Consider the following 20,122-nt stretch of genomic DNA (forward strand, 5'->3'; position numbering starts at 1 on the left):
GCAAGTAGTGCAGTAAGTGGCAAAAGAGGAGAGTGGATGCAAAGAGCAATCCCTAATTTGCCTTGTTCAGGTGAGGTTGCAGGGCAGTAATGGCAGTGACAGCAGAGCAGGGCTCCTGTTTCAGTTCCTCCTTGACCTGGTGGTTGCCATTTCTGCTCTCAGTGAAGGACACGAGTTAGCCAAGCCTGTCTGAAAGAGTGATACACGACAGAAAAGAGTTCTTGTTTATATATAGACTGAGCTTTTCTGGAGTGCTAGGCAATTCTTTGGGTTCTGTTGCATGTTATTTGAAAGTCATCTTTAGGTCATTTGTCTTTGATGCCAGGAGTCCTTGTCCTTAACCCCACTCCCAGCAGCAGGCAGCACACAGCATACATTTCTCCATCTGATCTCGCTCCCCATTTCCAGCTGGACTCCTCTCTTCCTTCTGACCTCCATTCCCCAGGTGCTGGGCTCCTGTGCCAGAGATTTCCCAGCCCCCTTTCTCCATTCCTCTTTGTGCTCTGGCATTGCTGCATCCATACAGCATCATCATGAGCAACTTTTCTTTGTACTGCATGTGCCAAAGACTTGCATCTTCACATGTCATCCTGAAACAGGACAAATCCCCTGTGAAATTGTGCCTGCTATTACAAGAGGCACGCGATCCTTGTTTCTTCTGCCCCAGTACCCAGGCTGTTAGCAGGGATGTAGCTCCTGAATTCCCTTCCTTCTCCAGTGCTGTGGCTGTGTGTGAGGCAGTGGTGGGATGTCACTAAGAGGGCTGTGTGCAGCCTGCACGTCTCCTGTCCAGGAATGCTGCTTCCTATGGCAGTGTGCCTGTGTTTGTGGGTGCTGTAAGCTGGGGAGAAGAGGACAAGAAAGGCTCCAACTGTGACAGGTTGGTGCAGAGTTGTGTGTAGTGGTGTTGTTGAAGTGATGAGTTAAAGGTGCAAAGAGGGGGGGAAACGTTTAGGAAGTCATCTTTCAGCAGGCTGGGGGTACATAGAGAAATGGTGTGGGTTCAAACATGCTCACTTTTCTGAAGTGTCTGAGTTTACACAAGCATGTTTCATCTTAAAGCCGTTCAGAATGCTGGAGCTGGGGGAATCAGCTTTGCAACCTTGTGTAAGCAGTCATAGAGTCATAGAATGGCTTTGGTTGGAGGGATCCTCCAGTTCCAATTGCCCTGCCTAAGGCCTATGGCAGGATTTCCAACCACCAGGTCAGGCTGCCCAGGATCCCATCCAGCCTGGCCTTAGGTGCTTACAGAGATGGAGCACCCACAGCTCTGGGCGGCCCATTCCACTGCCTCATGGCCCTCTGAGTAAAAAATTTCTTCCTAACATCTAACCTAAATCTCCCCTCTGTTAGCTTAAAGCCATTCCCCTTTGTCCTATCACTATCAGACTGTGTAAAAAAAAAATTGGTCCTCCTCCTGCCTGTAAGCTACCTTCAGGACTGAAAGGCTGCAGTGAGGTCTCCCTGGGCCTTCTCCAAGCTAAATAAACCCAAAGCCAATAACCAGAACAAGTCAATAAGAGATCCCTTTCATTTCTGTCTCATTGGTCAGTGCACTGAAACCAGTCCATGTCTTGGAGATGAGGAACTGTTGCACACTTGGCTGGGAGGTGAAAATATCTCCTGGGACTTTGCTCATACAAGGCAGGGAGGTGATGGTTTGCCAATAGAAGCAGCAGTAATCTTTTGTGATTCATTCAAGGGCATCGTACAGTGAAATAAAACCAAACCCAGTGTGATCACATCAAACTCCTCATTTTCTGAATGCATGAATGCGTAGATGAGGAGATCCTATTTTGGGAAAGGTTCAAGGGAGGCAATCCAGGGTGAAGCTAGTCCTGGCCTGCTTAAAATCACGCGCTGAGCAGGAAATGCTTTATAGTAATGAGTGTGTGGAAATGAATCCGTGCGATGCAGGCACTCTCCAGAAAGCAGGTCTGGTGGCACAAGGGCTGCTCCTCAGCACAGTGTCAGTATCAGAGTATCCTCCATCCCTGGAGGCATTTGAGGCCGGGTGGGCTGGGATCCTGGGCAGCCTGAACTGATGGGGGGCAGCCAGCCCACGGCAGGGGTTGGAGCTGAGGTCCCTTCCAACCTATGAGAGGAAACAATAGGAAAGCAGCAGGAGAATTCAGAGAGGAAAACAACTTGAGTTACTCTCAGCTCCTGCTTTACACCAGTGCAGATCTGTCACTGAAGTCATTTACACCGGTACAACTGAGAACTTGCCTCAAAGCTTTTCAGCAGCTGAAGGGGATTTATTTTAGATGGAAAGAACGTGTTCGGCATAGCTTGGCCAAATGACACCTACAGTGGACTTGGCAGCTGTTAGCAAGTATTTGTGAGATGTAAACAGCAAAGGGAAAAAGGACGGAAATAGAGCGAGCTGCGGGGGAGCGGAAAAACGGGATGAAGGTGGGGAAAGGAAGTTTGTACAGCTGGGTGGCTGGGCTGCAAAGAGTCCCTGCAGGTGAGCTGAATGAGCTGATGTGTTGGCATTACCTGCACAAGCACCGAGACTTTCTGTGCTTAGTTGCTGACAGCCCCATAACTCCGATTCGTGCAGTCTACATTTCGATCTGTTTGTGATTTGACTCCTTTGGCATGTGGGCACAGCGGGTTCCCCAGTTTGTGTTATGTGTCTGTGTGTAAATCCTTCACTTAACGCCAGCCTTTCCATGCAGTGACCTTACCAGGTAGCCCCATGTCTCCCTGCTTGGAGATGCTTTGCTATTTTTATTTCTTATGCTATCGAAGTTCATCTGTTCTACCACCAGACTCCATCATTGCTCTAAGATCCTTCTGCCTGTGTTGACATCAAGGAGGATTTTAGATTTACTGTCCCAAGGGAATTGGTATCATTGTCAAACACTGCCTCCTCATCTGCCCCTTGTCTGTGTGCTGAATGAAATTGCTTCTTCTGATAACAGCTTGTCTCTGCTCTGCTTTCCATCTTCAAATTCGTGATTAGTCCATGTGCTGAGCCATCCCATCATCACAGTTTGGCTGAGGTTCTTGATTCTTCCAGTGATTATTCTTTCCCTAAGGTCTCTGAAATGTACCCATCCCTGAGTGCTCCAGAACAACCCTGGTAGATGTTGGATGCTCTCCCTTGAAGCCATGCTGATTCTTCCCCCGATGGTTTACCTCCTGGCTGTTGTTCCCTGTCCTTCATACTGAAATCAGGGAGACTTTTTGGAAGCCTTCTGCTGCCATTCTGCTTTTTCTGTATTTGGCTCTTGTTTAGCAATGGAATGGCAGTTCAGCTGGCGTGCATTCAAGCTCCTATAGAAGGCAGCATTTATGTGTTTGTGATTTCTCAATGGCTGTTTGTCTGATAATGTCTCTTCTTGTCCTCGGCACAGGGGGTGCTCCCAGGTCGGGGTTATCAGGGCGCTGATTGAAGCTGGCATCCCCGTGGATATGATTGGAGGAACGTCCATCGGCGCCTTCATGAGTGCTCTGTACGCAGAAGAACGCAGCTACAATCAGCTGAGGATCAAAGCCAGGCAGTGGGCCATGGTGAGAATTCCAAGTGTTGCATTTCCCTTTTCAGATGAGAGCTTAAACACAAGCACTGGTAGGCAGCAGCCATCCGAGGCAGTGCAGCCATCTGCATCTGGGTGCCCGATAGGCCTGGCAGGGAGAGAGTGAAGTCCAAAGCTTGCTCCCTGTTGTGCTGCAGCCCCAGGAGTTCCTTGAGGAGAGCAGCATCCACATACTTGGTTTTGCTCTGTACAACCTCCCAGTTAAGATACGAACGCAGAATGATGTTTTTCAAGTGTGTTAGCATGCACTGATTTCTGTTTTGTCTTTATTTGATGTGCTGGAATCTGTTTCCAACTTTCAACAAATGTTTTTTTCTTTTGTGTAATTTTCTCTCTTTCGTTCTCACATGCTGTCATTTTTCAGTGGAACTGATTGACAGAGGTAATCCTTCTCTTCACTAAATGCAAAATGTGTGATTCATGTTGTAGCCTTAGAGTTCTGGAATGGTGATGCTCTGCTGCAGGAGAATTGCTTGACATTAATGCTTATTACAGACAAAGCCATATATTCGTTGTTAAATGAAGGTTTGGGAGGTTCTTTGAAACAGTGACATCTGTGAATGAATTTATTGTGGGATATTGGGGGAAAAGGATACTAGCACCAGGTTGCACTGGTTGAAATTGATGAGTGGTGAACATCTAGCATTGTTTCTGAAGTTTGCTAGTTATATAGTACTGTTCAGATTTTGCATTATTTATATGAAAATCGCATTTTAATGTTGGTTTCCTTTTTGAAAGGCAATTCTTAAATCACACTGAGCTCTGGGTCTGCTTGAATCTTGAGTTTTAGGGTGAAAAAGGAGGCATTGCTTGTGCATCAGTACAGTTTGCCTCTTCTAGGTGCCTTCCAAGCTATGGAGTGAAGCAGAATTGCTGTGTAGCTGTAAGACACCACGTACCTTGTAAGCTAGCTGCTCTGTGGCACTGAAATACACACTGGGAACCGTGCATGTTTATGCAGTGCCAGTGGGAAGGTGGCTGTGAGAGCTGGGCAGTTCACCTCTGTCACTGGGGGAGGGCAGCTCTTGTGCTGTACTGCAAAGCTGCCCGTGCTGGGAAGTGCCTGAAACATCAACTGTGATACAGAGCAGTCTGCTGCAATCAGAAGGCTGCACGATGCAGAGGAGGCTTGAGATTAAGGATATTAAAACCAGTGGTACTGAATCGTTTCAGAGCATTTAACCTTGTGGTCTTTATTTCCTGAGCATCAGAGCAGCAGTGAGATTGCCCTGCAGTGACCCTCCCTGCCTCTAGCAGTCTGTGGCTCACTGCCTTCTCAGCTGCTCTTATGTTTAATGGCCAGGTTGGAGTGGTGGAATTTTCCTCCATGCACTTGTTAAGGGATGGTCAGCTTGCCTGACGTGCCAGGTCTGTTCTGTGTGTGGGGAGGCAGAGCTGGCAGTGCTGCTGTGTGGGCACCTCGGCAATGGGCTTCTGTGGCACTTGCATTATTGCAGCTCCTGCACTCGCTGGCCTCGGCTGTGATCACATTTGCTTTTACCAGAAATGGTTAAAGGTGAAATGAAGAAATTTCTGCTATTGATGGACTTCTAAACACAAATTGCTAAGCTGAAAGAAGGTTTCCAAAGAGAAGGACAGGCTTTGGCCCAGCGGTGCGTTCTGGCTGTTCAGGTGTTTGTCTCTTAAAACCTGCATTAAGGTTAATGTCCTCTGTTAGAGCAAGTATTTCTGGTTATTAATGAAGAATGGATTTCCTTCAGGTTTGTATGATTGTGCTGTCAGGTCTGTGTTTAAACCAGAAATTACAGAAGGGTTTGAGAACAGAACAGCCCGCTCTGCTGGAAGCCTTCTCCCTGCTGGCAGCCTGCTCTGAGCTCCAGCCAGCAAAGTGTTTGTGTGCAGTCCCCCTCCCTAAGCTCAGATCACAGCTCACTTACAAAGTAGTTTGAGGGATTAAATATATATGTATTTTTATTTTTTACCTGTAGCTTTTCTGAGTTATTCACAGAATAACAGAATGGCCAGGGTTGGAAGGGACCTCAAGGATCACGAAGCTCCAACCCCCTGCCACATGCAGGGCCACCAACCTCCACATTTCATAGCAGCCCAGGCTGCCCAGGGCCCCATCCAACCTGGCCTTGAACACCTCCAGGGATGGACGGGGATCCACAGCCTCTCTGGGCAGCTGTTCCAGCACCTCACCACTCTCTCTATAGAACTTCCCCCTGACATCCAACCTCAGTCTTCCCTCCCTCAACTTCAAACCATTTCCCCTTGTCCTGCTGTTATCTCCCCTTTCAAACAGTTGATTCCCCTTCTGTCTGTAGGCTCCCTTTAGGTACTGAAGGCTGCAATGAGGTCACCCTGCAGTTTCTTTTCCCCAGGCTGAACAGGCCCAGCTCCCTCAGCCTGTCTTCGTGGGAGAGGTGCTGCAGCCCCCTGCTCATCTTTGTGGCTCCTGTGAACCCTCTCTAACAGCTCTTTGTCTTTCTTGTACTGGAGGCTCCAGACCTGGACACAGTGCTGCAGATGGGGCCTCACAAGAGCAGAGCAGAGGGGGAATTATTCTCGATTTTATTGTGATGCGGCAGCTGTAGGTTAAGTGAGGAGAGCAACCCCTGTCCCCAGCACCCAACAGGAGCAGGGCAGATCTGCAGAGCACACACAGAAGATGCAGAAATGAGCAGGCAGAAAAGGAGCTGCCTCTCTTAGTGGCAGCTGAGCAGATCAGTGCTCCCAGTGCTGCAGTCCCAGCTCTGTTCCTCCAGAGCAGCATCCCAGGCAGCAGTGCTGCTGTGCAGGGGGGCTTTGAGGAGGGACCCCTCAAAGCACTGCGTGCTGCTCCAGTGTTGCTTCTGTGCTGTGCAGCCTGTGAGCTTTAGCTGGTGGTTATTGCTGGGCTCTGTGTGTGTCAAACCTCGCAGCAGAGAGGCCGCAGCCCAGGGGGGGATTTGAGATGCCTCCGTTGTGATGGATTAGATAACTCTCGTTGGCTTTTTTCTTTTTTTACACCATCAAAACAAATGCTGGTATTTGTCCTGCAGTCATTTCTCTTCCCTGGTATTTTTAGAAATGGGCAGATCTGTAGTTCTGCACTTTGGGGCTGGGAGAAGGGAATTTTTTAACCAGACGTGTTTTCTGCACCTAATGAAGCAGCAAAGAAATGACTTTATCTGTGCTGTCACAGAGAGGTCTGAGAAGCAGCAGTCAGGTTGGTTGCTGTATAGTTCCTCTGTGTTCCTTCTGTCTCTGTGTTTAAGCAACAGGACTAAAACTAAACAAACGTGCAGACAAAGCTTTCATGTTAACAGAGTGCTGGGGATTTATTTTATTTATTTATTTTTTTACAGGAGGATATTTCAAGGTATACATATTTCACAAAGAATGGAATATTCTGTTGTGGAAAGGAAAAGGATTATAGGAATCTGCAGTTAAAAGCTTCCAGCAATGAGAACAGTGTTAAGAATTGCTGGGTAGGATCCTGCAGCCATTTGCTGTCTGTGGGCTGAGGCTGGGCTTCCTGAGGTTGCAGCTGTACAATGAGCTGATCTGGCCAAATTTAATCACTTTTTTTCTTTAACCTTTTGCCATGCTGCTTTGTGGCCGGCCCAGCCCTGGAGCTGTTCCTCCAGCAGCTGGCACGGGAAGGAGGGATGCAGGTCAGGTTGAGGGCAGTATGTGCGGCTGGGAGGGGATGGATGCTGTGCCCACGTGGGGGGGATTTGGTGTGGGACTGCTGCTGGGAGTCAGGGGGAAGCATGAGGAGGGGGTGCAGCAGTGTCCCCCAGGGGTCCACCTTGGGACCGGTGCTCTGCAGCATCTTTATCAGTGGCACAGACAGTGGGATCGAAGGCATCCTCAGCAGCGTGCAGGTGACGTGGTAGAAGGAAGGGATTCCATTCAGAGGCACCAGGGTGGGGCTGGGGGCTGTGAGGGTCCCTCCAACCCAAACGTTCAGTGGTTTTTCTTTTTGTGAATTCCTTTGCATGCTACCCTGATTTACTTTGTGTGCCAGATCTTCCTGTGCACAACAGCAGCTACAAGGATGGGTCCATGCAAACAAAGGCAGAGCATTAGATGAGCAGGCAAACACTGAGCTCAATTGGTATGAAGAGCAGGCAGAATATTATGGGAAAGATACCTCCTGGCCAGAGGGGGTCAAAAAAAGGTGAAGGGAGTGTTGGTTACTGAGGCTTAGCCCTGATTCATCACAGCAAAATGTACCAGAGGCTAAAGCAACCTTGTGCATAGAGAACCCTGAAGAAATAAGAACTTAGTTATATATTTTATGTAAATAAATGAGCACATTTTGTCTTTTAAACCGGGCTGAAAAATTAGAGGACATGCACTGGCCGTGTGCAGGAGGGGCTGCAGGAGAACCTGGGCCCCACGGAGGTTTGTTGCTTTTTAACAGCATTTTAAATGTTATCAACTGGTGGTGAAGGCTTTACTCACTGGGTTTGTCTGCTTGCAAAATCCGAATAAGGACAGATTGCTGTTCCCTTTCTCAGCTGACCATCATTCCCTCTGTGATTGCCTTTCAGGTGGAATTCTATGTTCCAGACTACTGACAACAAGCAGAAATATAAGTTGTTTTTTTGTTGTTGTTGTTAAATCTTAGATTTGTTGTAGCAAGAGGAACAGGAGGAATCTATTTTCCACGTATCTATAGCTGTGACAGCTCATCTGTACCATTTGGATTGTATTATCTGGGGTGCTGAAATTAACCCCAAACAAAGCATCTGGGAAATTCAGATCATGGGTTGCATGCAAAATCCAGAACCAACCACTGCTTTGCAAGGTGTTGTTAACCCATCCTGCAGCTTTTTGCCAGCTAATGGTTGTGTAGGTGGCACAGTAGTGTCACAGCATCAGAACATCTCACCTGGAACGCATTCCCTTTCCTCCTGTCTCCTTTGCTGCCCTCCCAGCTGGTTATGGCTTCAAAATGCTCCAAGTGTTCATTTGGATTTATTATCTCTTTAAATTTTTTAATAGTTCACCTTTAAATCTGAACTTCTTCTTTATCTCTTTCTGCCCTTGAGATGAATCTCTCTCGTCCTGTTTGTGTGAGTAATGTTACCTTGGCTCTTCACTTATTTTTCTTTGTGCATTCCATCGCTTGTTTCACTGACAGTGTGCAGCCCAACCCTGAAAAGGAGCTACATGAAATTCTGGATTCCTGCTGTTGTAGTTTAAAATGTTTTTATGCTGGAACAGGTTGCCCAAGGAGGCTGTGGATGCCCCATCCCTGCAGGCATTCAAGGCCAGGCTGGATGTGGCTCTGGGCAGCCTGGGCTGCTGGTTGGCGACCTGCACACAGCAGGGGGTTGGAACTGGATGAGCATCGTGGTCCTTTGCAACCCAGGCCATTTTATAATTCTATGATGATTTTTCTACTCCTGCTTTTAATTGTATTTCTTGCAACAAATTTTTCCCATACCCTTGCTGCTTTTTTTTTTTTTTTTTAACATCTGGGTAAAAAAAAGCACTGGGGTTATCCTGGTATTGACACCAGTTTGTAACCATCCTGCACCAAAGAGCAAAATAGGCAGAGGTCACAGTTCAGTTCTTTTTGCCCATTCTCACCTACGTTTCCTCTTGTTGTTCCGCTCTTTCCCTGTCCCTCCCTTGCTGAAATTCCTTACCTATGGGGGAGCTCTAAAAAGTCCCTCCCAGTGGGAGCCTTTCCAAAGGGCTGTGTTCATCTGGAGGATGGTTTGTGCAGGGGGTGCAGCTTTTCTCAGGTGGCACAGGGAGGTGGATGGCAGCAGCAGCTGCTGAAAGGGCGTCTCTCACTCACGAGAATATAAGGAAATAGTCATTAATTAGAAAGCTTTTATTCATGTACAAAATTACTGCAAGCCTGAATTGCAGGTAAAATATAGACTCTGCAATATATAAGTTATTTGTTACAAGGATAGCCTGATGTGTGCTGCACTGTTTGGAGACACCCTTCTTTGGTATTAAATAATGGAATTTTTGCAAATTCCTCTTTCCTGGAACTCATTGCTCTGAGCACCACCAGAGATCAAATCCCCATTTTAAGTACAAAACCAGTTCCACGTGACACTTACACTGGGGTGAGACCTGCAGTTTGGATGCACACTGTCATCCCCCCCGTGTGAGCAGTGGTAACAGGTTGCTCCTTGGCCCTGTGTTGAGAATCTCAGCTTCTCCCACATTTTCTCTTTGTGTACTTGCTTTTCCAGAATCTTTTTTCCCCTTTATTGTGCATGGCTGTGTTTTCTCTGGGTAGATAGATAATATATGCTTAAAAGCAGCTGGGCACAGCAATGTAGGCTAATCCTTCACATCACTGCTAGGGTAGAGCAAACGCCAGATGTTGATTGCAGAGCTTTAAATAGATGCAGGTTTTTAGAGGCTTCTTCTTGCTGTGGGGGTCCAGCTGTGTATGCTGCCCTATTGTCTGCCAATCTGTTTGTTAAACTGCAGAGCAACTTGGAGGATAAAAGATTTCATCTAATATTAATGTTTATTTTTTCTAGTGAGGCCTTATTTGATTATAAAAGTAAATTCATAGAATCATAGAATGGCCTGGGTTGAAAAGGAGCACAGTGACCTTCCAGTTCCAACCCCCTGCTGTGTGCAGGGTCACCAACCAGCAGCTCAGGCTGCCCAGAGCCACATCCAGCCTGGTGGATTCCTTGTGGTTTGTTTTTGTCTTCAGTTGTGTGTTAACTGAATATGGTGTCGTGTATTCAGACACAGCTTTTCGTTGGGGTTTATCAGGTGCTGAGTTCCAGAGCATGGTTACAGGGCTCATGTGGCCATAATGCTGGTTGGGTGATCAATTACTTTGAAACCCTTTTCATCATTTCATCTGTAGGTTAGTGCATGGTTGTGCCACATCTGAAATGGAGAGGAGGGGAAGAAAAGGAAGAAGAAGCCATGAGAGCTGAATTACAGCATTGTGTTGGAAGAGACACGATTGCCAGTGCCTGCCCACTGCTGTGATGCAGTGGTGTGTGCAGTGCTTGAGGAAACCCAATGGGATCCGCATCTGACCTGTATTACTGATGGATGGGTTTCCTTTCCATGCAGGCAAACTGTGTGTACATTAGGGTAAATCCTAAACACGCTGTAGCTTCGACTCAGAAGGGAGATAATCCATAATTTCTTTCTGTTATTAAAATAATTTGTACCATTCGTGTGCATTTGTTAATGCCTGGGCCCATGGCTTTGGAGTCCAGTTTGGATTTCCAGGTAGAAGGGACACAAATGCACAGTTCTCCATAGCCTTACTGCAAATCATTGCAGAGCTTGGTGCTTTTTGGTGTGCATTTATGATGCTATACATGGATTTATTGGTCATGGATTTGTGGTTGTTTTTCTGTCCCCTTGCTGACTTTTGCACTGCAGTAGCAGTACTTCCCACACGTCTGCTGTAGAGTCTGAAATGTGACCTCTCTCAACTTGCATGTGAATAATGTAAATTATTTGAAATGTTTGGGTTTTTTTTTTCTTTTTAGGTTATGAATTCAGTGTTTAAGACTATGCTAGACTTGACGTATCCAATAACCTCAATGTTTTCTGGAGCAACTTTTAACAACACCATCAGGAACATCTTCAAGGATAAACAGATCGAGGTAGGTTGCTGACTGTACTGTGCCCACGTGTATGTGGCTGAACTGCATTCTGCTGTAAGAAATGTCTCTCTTCCATTCGAGTTGTAGGTACAGGGCTGTGAAAACACGCTGCAACCAGGAATGCCATGTCACACTGTTATGGTGGATGTTCATTCATCTTGGTGAATTTAGGAATACACAAGAGGAATAGTTTCACTACTTCTGCTTGACAAAGGGACCCGTTTGGCTGAGAGCAAACGTTCAGTTGTCCCTGGAGTCAAATTGACGAGATGGTTTTATAATTGGCTTATAGAATGTGACTCTAAGAGACCCTTAGAGCACCTTACAAAAGAATGCTATTAACAGGACAGCAATGGCTTCATGCTCCGTTGGTTTTTGAAGACCGTGTGCTTATGAACAGCCTATTGAAAGCTGAGATAACGTCCAGGCTTTCCCTGTTCCACACACAGTGCTGTAATCACCAGGTGCTGTGTGCTCTGTCTGAGCTGACAGTGCAGAGTCCTCCTTCCCTCCAGCTACAGCTTGTGAAGTCAGTTATCAGTGGTTGTCTTTCTCCATCACTGGGCTCACAGGAGATTTGGGTACCTTGCAGTCTTACCTCATTATAGTCTTAACCACATTATTCCTGTGTTTGGAATCCTTGTGATAAAAGATTCATAAATATATTGGAAATACACTGACAATTTGCTGCATAATCTGAAACATTCCCTACGTAAGTGCAAGGATGAAAGTAAATGATTAATCATCACATGTGGCTTAAAATAGTGTTGTGCTGTGCAGGTTTTAGTGATAAGACCCGAGACTGGAATTATTTTTGTTTGGTTCTTTGGATGGCAGCAGCCATCCTGCTAGCTCTCCAGTCGTGCATGTCCCTTCCTGGAGCACTCCAGCTTCTATATTTGGTTTCAGCAGTGCCTGATAGGAAAACCGAGTGTCTGGTGACTGCAGCAGCTCTTTCTGTTGGATTTGATGCAGCGGAGGAGCTGCAAAGCATTGAGATCTTCATGGTGGTGCTGAGCTCTGCCTTCTCCCAGTTAACCTGGTGTGAATTATGGTGTGCTGCAGTGTGAGCCGTGGGACTCTGGAGGAGCCATGGAGCTCTGAGAAGTGAATGGCAAAACAGAGGAATGCCTCCTGATCTTGGCTGGCTCTTGCTCCCCCTGGTTTACTGCCATCGTTGCAGTCAATTTATTGTACTTGCCTTTGAGGTGCAGTAATTTCTTCCCTACCTTATGATTTTTATGTATTACAGCTGTAATTCCGTGATCTGTCCTAACCTTGTGGTCATAGGAAGGGAAGTTTGTCCAAGAGAAATCCAGCTCTGAGGCATACACAGCATCACCTCTGAGTGCAGTGCCACAGGGCAAACCCTTCAGGCTGTGACTGTGGGTATCTTCCAGCTGATAGGTAGAGGGAAATGTGTGACCCTGCAAGGAAGGAGGCATTCACCTCTAATTGCAATTCATACCGTCAGTGCTGGTTAGCCAGGCACATCAGTGGAAAGACAGAAGCTGAAAGCTGCCTAAGTGTAAAGGGTAATTTATAAAATGACAAAAGTTAAATTAAAAAGCATTAAGCATTGAAGAAATGTGTTCCTAAGCATTATTTTAAGGTGTCCCAGACTCCAAATTTCTGTACTTCTTCAATATTTGGAGTGTTTTAGGTGATTTCCAACCGAAAATAAACATTAGCAAGAGTTGGTTACAGCCCTAACAGCCTAGGTTCTCTTTGGTGCTTGGCTCCATCCCAGCTGTGTTCTTGTTGGACACAGCAGAACCTGAGAAGTTTCTGCCCATAGAGTTATGTTGGGTGCTGACCCTTGTGCCCTTGTAAGAGCTTACAATTAAGAAGTGGAGCAGATGTTCCTTTTTACCTCTCCTTCACTGAGGTGCATCCTGCGTTTCTCCCGCATGCCCTCATCTCTGCTCCACATCACAGCCAGGGCATATAACCACTTACATAGAGCTGTTATTTCTGTTACTGAAAGGGAGGTTTCCATTTTCTCCAGCACTTGCTCTCTCTCAGCTCTTGTCAGTAGATGTCTTGGGATCCCAGCAGAGCTGTCTGTGGAGCCCTGGTTACAGCAGCCCCCATGGTTGCCACTAGAGATGTCAGCCAAAGGCTCTGGGAGAAGAAACCAGGCTGTTCTGTCAGGAAAGCACAAACAGAAAGCCAGGCAGGGCCTATGAAAGATATTTCCAAAATACACAGCTACTGTTACTCTAAAACTACCCACCCCTGGTGGAGGGAGGCAGCCTTTGCTCTGGTAAGAGTGCTGTCTGACATCTGCAGGAGATGCTCCTCATCTGCCATTAAAACAAGCTATGCAGAAGCCTGGCGTCCAGGCAGACTGCAGGGTGCTGGTGGTGGGATAGGAATCATCCTTCCACATAGGCACCCAGAAGCTTCACTTGAAGAGCAACAAGCTCTCTACCCTCAATTCAGAGCCATAGCTCTTCAGCTGCCAGCTGCAGTGTTCCTTTGGGAAGAGTTGAGGGTGCCACATTGAAGCATGTATGACAGAGCTCTGGGGGGTCTTCTCCTTGGACACCTTGCAAAGCTTCTGGGTGTGGTCTGGGCCCCATCTCTGGGTGTCTGTGCTGGGGCAAGTGGGACCAGGTGGACCCAGAGGTGCCTCCAGCCTCAGCTATGCTGTGATTTTGTGCTGGTCCAGCAGAGTACCTGGCTCTGGGGCTTTTGTCCATCATGCCAGGCACACAGAATGCTCTTGCAGACCATCTCAGCTGGAGGCTCAGGTCTGAGGAATCAGGAAAGCAAGTTTTTCTCAGGTCTTGTTTCAGAATTGGATAGTGTTTCTTCTCCTAAACAAATGAAGCTGTCTAAGAAATGCCAACATTATGACTGCATGATAGGTCTTGGTTCAATCTCCTTCATGCACATGTTTGCATGACTATGAAAGGAGGCATTACGTAGGCTTCTCTCCCTGTTCTTGTATTTCTGCTTAAAATGTGGTCAATGCTCTGAGATCTGTGACCATCAGGATATCTTCAGCATGGAGAGGTCCCCCTATGCTCTTGTAGCCACACTTTGTGCATCCTCTCTCCCATGGCATTTATAGCAGATGGGTTGAGCAGCATCTGTCAGTTCTGTCCAGTTCCAGCATCTTTGCAGAGCTGCTTGAGAGAGTGAACTCACCAGGAGAAGGAAAAAAACCAAAACACAACAGAACTGCTGGACAGTTGAGCCTTTCCTATGGGACAGCACCAAAACTTGCACCACAGATCCCAACGAGGGAGCACTACTCAGCTTGTACTGACAGCTGCAGTCCTTGCCTGGCTTTGGTTCCATCAGAGCTGTGCCAGAGGAGGCGCAGTGCTGTGGTCTGAGAGCAGGAAGCTGCCCTCCCATTCAGGTTTCCCAGCAGTATGAGATATGAGTACAAGCATAGAAACCAATGAGAGCTCACCCCCAAGGAGCAGAGCTTGTTGATTTTTGTCTTGCCTGTGTTTAATAAATGTGTGAAGGTCTTGGCTAGGCCATTCTTCTCATGTGTTATCCTGTTTATCAGGTTGGTTACGTACCACACTTTGCTGCTACTTTACCCTGCAATATCTCAAGAAACTTCTGGGGTCATCTTGAAGATCAGCCTTGCAGGATGTTCCCATAGGTCAGGCTGCAAGATTTGTGCTGTCTTGGACTCCAGGTAGCTCTGGGTCTCATCAGCACTGCTCTGCATCCCCTGCTGAAATGTCCCCTTGCTTCACCATCATGCAGTACAACTTGCAAGCCATGTAGTCTGCAAGAAGATTGCTCAGAGGACCCAGTCTCGTGTCCTCAACCTCTTTTTGTCCCTTGGGTTCTGGGATTTCAGGAAGCGAAGTGTGGAAGATAGCAAATAATACTTGGTCCAGAAGGAAAAAAAAATGTTTTTTTCTGCTTTGGTTCTGCATGAGGTATTTGAGTAAGAAACAAACTGATGAACTTAAGCACAGCACTGACGGGGTTTCTCCAGACATTTGTGCCTACAGATCTGTCGGGATACAAACGCTGTCGCTTTGGTTTCTGTGTTAGGCACTGGTTTCAGTTTACGTGCAAGGTTACAGATTCAGTGACATTAGGCTCTCTTGTGTTGCAGGATCTGTGGATTCCTTACTTCACCATCACAACTGACATCACTGCCTCAGCAATGAGGGTCCACACTGATGGTAAGTGTGCAGGCAGCTGCTCCTGCTGCAGTGTGTGGGAGTGATGGGGCACTTCAGCATCATCCCTTGCCCCTGCAACTCTCTGCCCCTTTACGTTTTTCTTTCCTTTTGTTTCTCCCTCCTCTGTTATTTGCTGAGCACCAAACTGTGGTTGTACACATAACAAGGAACAGAGCTGTGGAGAAGAAATAAACTGAGATGCTGAATTCACTGTTTAGAGAGCAAATGGGTCCACTGGTGCCATTCTGTGTCCTTAAAACGTTCTGCGAAGTGCAGGTGTATTAACAATAAATCAGAATGAATGCAACCAAAGCAATTTAAGATTCAAATTCTCCATAAATGAAGATGTATTCCCAGTAAAGAGACCTCCGGTGCCTGAAGCAGAAGCTGGGTTAGGCTGTCATTTGTGTCCAGTCCTCTTTATTTCTCTGGTGGAAAATTAATTCAGTTTACAGTGACTAACCAGAGGAGAAAGATCTGAGCTGTCTGCTCTGCTGTCGGGATATGGTGGCAGCCCTGTGGGATATTTGCTTTAGCTTTTGTCTGGCTATTTAGGGTAATGGTGCAGTGAATCAGGCATCAGTGAAGATGCTTCAAGCCTTCCAGGTGCCCCAGATATTTCTGTGGGTAGAGGAGAGGTCTCTGCTGCCACGTCTTTGATGTTCTATCTTTTGTGCTGGCTGTCCTTCAGTAGGGTTGTCCTTCAGTAGGGTTGTTTGGCTAAGAGGGGCCAACCTAAGGGGGCTGAGGCACACAGGAGGGGATTTACCTTTCGTAGAGGTTGTTTTCCAGTTCCACAGCAGGCTAGGCCAATGAAGTTCCAACTCACCTAAAGCTGCTGCTAATAAGACACAAGGCTGACAGTATTGACCTGTGCTAAGCAGTAGGAGTGCTTAGGTTATAATTAGAGCAAGAACCATTATACATTTTAAAAAAGCAAAAAGTCAATTGCTGGTTTGCTGGGAAGAGTTGTTTGTTTGAAACACTGAGTAGTTAATTACTGAGAAGTGAGCCAACACTGCAGTTCTTGTTTATTTTTGATATTTTAAAGCTTCGGTTCTCAGACACGACTCAAGCATCTTTGGAAATGCAGCATCATCCAAATTCAGCTGTTGCAAATGTTACAAAGAGAAATCAGTAAATAAGAGCCTTAAAGCAGAATGTCTTACAGGAAACAGAGCCAATCAATTTCTACTTGATTAAGCTTTGTTTATAACAGCTTAAAAGATGTCAACTTTCTTCTTTACAGCACTGTTAACAGAAATGTACTCAGCAGAGATAAGATCTGAACCTGGTGCCAATACGTGGATTCACTTCAATGGTGGTGAAGTGGAGATGTTTGCTTCTTGCAGAGCAGGGGAAGAGAATTCCTGGGCTTCTGCAGTCCGTATTTTTTATGTTCAGCTGCTGCTGAAAGCCTGTTTTCTATGTATCTGTGTGGAACATAATGGCTTTAGCTGCACTTCAATCTACTTATTCTTCCTATTCCTTTCTCCCTGGGTGAAGCTTTTTCCTTTCCTTATCAGTGTAAGCTCAACAAAGCACTAAAGATGATCCCTGCAGTCAGGCATATGCTGACATCTCCTTACAGGCCATGAATACGAGACGTGTCCTTAAAACCCTGCTTCCTGAGGCTTTTGCCTGTCTGTGGTTCCAAATGGCCTTTTTGATTTATTTATTTTTTTTCCTAGCCAGTAGTATGGTATAGAAAATAATAAACTGCTTTAATCACATCCTAATAGTATTCTCAGGAGCACCTCCATCTCCCGATCCCTTTAGTGAGTGTCAGCGCCTGCCCCATCTCTGGCAGCACATTAATGCTGTCGCTGCTCCTTTTCTCTCCCGCAGGCTCTCTGTGGAGGTACATCCGTGCCAGCATGTCTCTCTCTGGGTACGTGCCCCCGCTCTGCGACCCGAAGGATGGGCACCTCCTGATGGATGGAGGTTATGTCAACAACCTTCCTGGTAGGTGCCCACGTGGGGTGGGGGGAGGCTGCTGAGAACACATCACAGTCTGCAGGACTGTTTCTCTCGTGGTTGCTTTCGGAAAAAAAGCAGCAAGGATCAACATTGCAGCCACCTTTAATCTCGTGGTGGTTACCAGCAGTCACTGTTCACTTTCCCAGGTGTTTGTGTTACTGTGGTTTTATTAAGGCTGTTCCTTAGTACGGACTATTTCCTGATACTCATATTCCAAAAACATAATTCCAAGCTCATTTTGAATTTATTATAATGCTCGCTGCAAGGAGAGAGCAGAAATGAACTGCAGGCATGCAGTCCTTGTTTCTTTTCAAAAAGTATCACATGAATAGCAAACGATTCTGAGAAAGCAAGAGTATTAATTGTTCATTATTCAGCCTGGTGACTGTACTAGTAGAACATGCTGCATCAGAGCACTCGCTGGAGGACTGTTGGAAGTAAATGGTTGTTGGTATTGAAAGCAGCCAAGTAACGTTATTTTTTCTTTATTGTGCAGCTGTGAGTTTTAACTGTAATGTAGCCATAGAATTGAAACAGTATTTCAGTGGTTTTGCCAAATCAGATGCCAGTGTGTGTCTTGGAGGAGCTGGCGGGATGCATGAGCTGTGGAGAGGGGGCAGCCCCATGCCAGCGTGGGGCTCCTGTGCCAGATGTCAGCTTTGTCCTTGCTGCCAGAGGGGATGGGGATGGTGGCTGAGCTGTGTGCCCAGAGCCTGAGAGATTTTGCTGGTCTTGGTTAGATGGAATCGTCAAGGTTGGAAAAGACCTCTAAGATCATCAAGTTCAGCTGTCAACCCATCCCCACCATGCCCACTGACCGTGTCCCTCAGTGCCACGTCCATGAACACCTCCAGGGACAGAGACTCTACCACTCCCTGGGCAGTTGTGCCAGTGTCTGACTGCTCTTTCAGGGAAGAAATGTTTCCTAACACCCAACCTGAACCTCCCCTGGCACAACGTGAGGCCATCACCTCCTGTCCTGTCACTGTTACCTGGCAGCAGACACCAACTCCACTCACCACAACCTCCTTTCAGGAGCTGTAGAGAGCGCTGAGCTCCCCCCTGAGCTTCCCTTCCCACGCTGACCCATCCCAGCTCCCTCAGCCGCTCCCCATCACACTTGTGCTCCAGACCCTCACAGCTCCAGGCCCATCTCCGCACCGCTCCAGGGCCTCCGTGTCCGCACTGCAGTGAGGGCCCAGCACTGAGCACAGCGCTGAGGTGCGGCCCCACCAGTGCCGTACAGAGGGACGATCCCCTCCTGCTCCTGCTGGCTGCACTGCTGCTGACACGAGGCAGGATGCCGTGGGCCTTCCTGGCCACCTGGGCACACTGCTGGCTCGTCTGCTGCCGGCTGTCAGCTCGCACCCACGGAGCCTTTTCCTCCGTGCAGCTTGCCAGCCACTCTGGCCCAGTCCCGTAGTGCTGCCTGGGGCTGTTCTGACCAAAGTGCAGCGCTCAGCACCTGCTCTTGTTGAAGCTCGTACAACTGCATTATTCTGCTCCCCATCTCTGCCTTTCAGTTCAGGGGACTGAGTGCCCTGAGGATGGATAGCTGCCGGCGTGGGGCAGAGGTAGAATTGGGGTGTAGGAAGGCTGGTGTGGAGCAAGAGCAAAACCCAAAATGGACCAAGTTGTGTGAATTCACTCGTGCTTATTTGGGATGCATTCTATGGCAGGGCTGTTGTCATGGTCAGGAAGCACTGGAAGGTAGGTGAGTCATGGAAGTGACGACAGGAGAGATGTGTGGTGTTGTTGCATTTTGTGTACAGATCAGAGGAAATCCAAGTTAGAGATTACATCTGAGCATCCTAAATCTCTTAGGTGTTCAAGACAAACCCAAACCATATTTTCTGATCAGGGTGGTGTTTGCCTAAAAAACCGAAATAGAAATAACACAGAGTAGACCCCCACAATTTTCCATTGGCTTTGCTGTGTGTGACTGTGTAAGCAAAAGCATGAATTGCAAATTGAGGTGCTGTTTCCACCTGTACATATTGGAAAATGCACAAAGTGTATATGCAAGTGACACAAAGAGGAAAAGATACAATAGACTGAACCAACCCAGTAATATAAATCCAAGTTACAGAACAGATCTGATTAAAATATGTATCTAAATTAAGCATATAGATTGGCTCTTCAGAGCTGTGGTTTTCCTACGCATAACTATTCTCGAAATTGCAACTATCTTGGACTCTGGGGGTGTGGTGGAAATGTAAATGCATTCTGTGAGGTGTGTGTCCTTCTCTCCCCTCCTTTGGCACTTTCCTATATTCTCACCCATATCCAAAGGCTGCAGCTAGTTCTCTTTCTACCGACCTCGAAGTGGGAGGTGTTGCCTCATTTCTCTCCCACTTCAAATGTGAATCTTTCTCCTGGATCCAAAGCTTTTTGCAGACTGAAATCCTCCCAGCCTCTCCTTGCTGTCTGCTTCCTTTGCTGCTCCTTTTCTTCATTGTCTTCTCTCTGCAGGGTTGCACCTCTGCACTGCTGACTCCTCTTTACGGCCATCACCACTTGTTCTCTCTCCAGGTCCCCCAGATCTTTGTTTCATGGGAACGCTTTCATGTTGCCCCCGGTTGCACCAGACCAGCTGTTTGTGCTGTGCTTCTCTTCTCCCTGCTTGCAGGTTTTGCTGATGCCTTCACACTGGTTCTGGTGCCAGAATGGTGCCAGAGTGAGTTGGGTCAGCCTGCCCTTGTGGGGAAAGCTTCCCCCATTGATGAGGTTCAGCAGGAGTTCAGCAGTGTGGCCTCACCCTGCAGTTAAGTGGGGCTGTGTGCTGCACGCTGGGACCTCACAGCTGGAATGGAGCAGGTGGGGTAGGAGTGAACCTGGGGAAATGGTGTTGTGACAG

At 47.2% G+C, this 20,122-nt stretch overlaps 1 protein-coding gene across 1 annotated transcript in view; it reads left to right on the top strand.

Annotated features, from left to right (window-relative positions):
* The window catches only part of PNPLA7 (patatin like domain 7, lysophospholipase), a 116,993-nt gene that overhangs the window by 81,546 nt on the left and 15,325 nt on the right, over positions 1-20,122 (top strand). The window contains exons 27-30 of the mRNA XM_085239727.1: positions 3,366-3,522; positions 11,003-11,119; positions 15,216-15,285; positions 17,134-17,250. Of these exons, the coding sequence (XP_085095853.1) occupies positions 3,366-3,522; positions 11,003-11,119; positions 15,216-15,285; positions 17,134-17,250 (461 nt within the window). The remainder of the gene's footprint in view (positions 1-3,365; positions 3,523-11,002; positions 11,120-15,215; positions 15,286-17,133; positions 17,251-20,122) is intronic.

Source organism: Meleagris gallopavo, chromosome 19, assembly GCF_905368555.1.
Source record: "Meleagris gallopavo chromosome 19, MGAL_WU_HG_1.1, whole genome shotgun sequence".
NCBI lineage: Eukaryota > Metazoa > Chordata > Aves > Galliformes > Phasianidae > Meleagris > Meleagris gallopavo.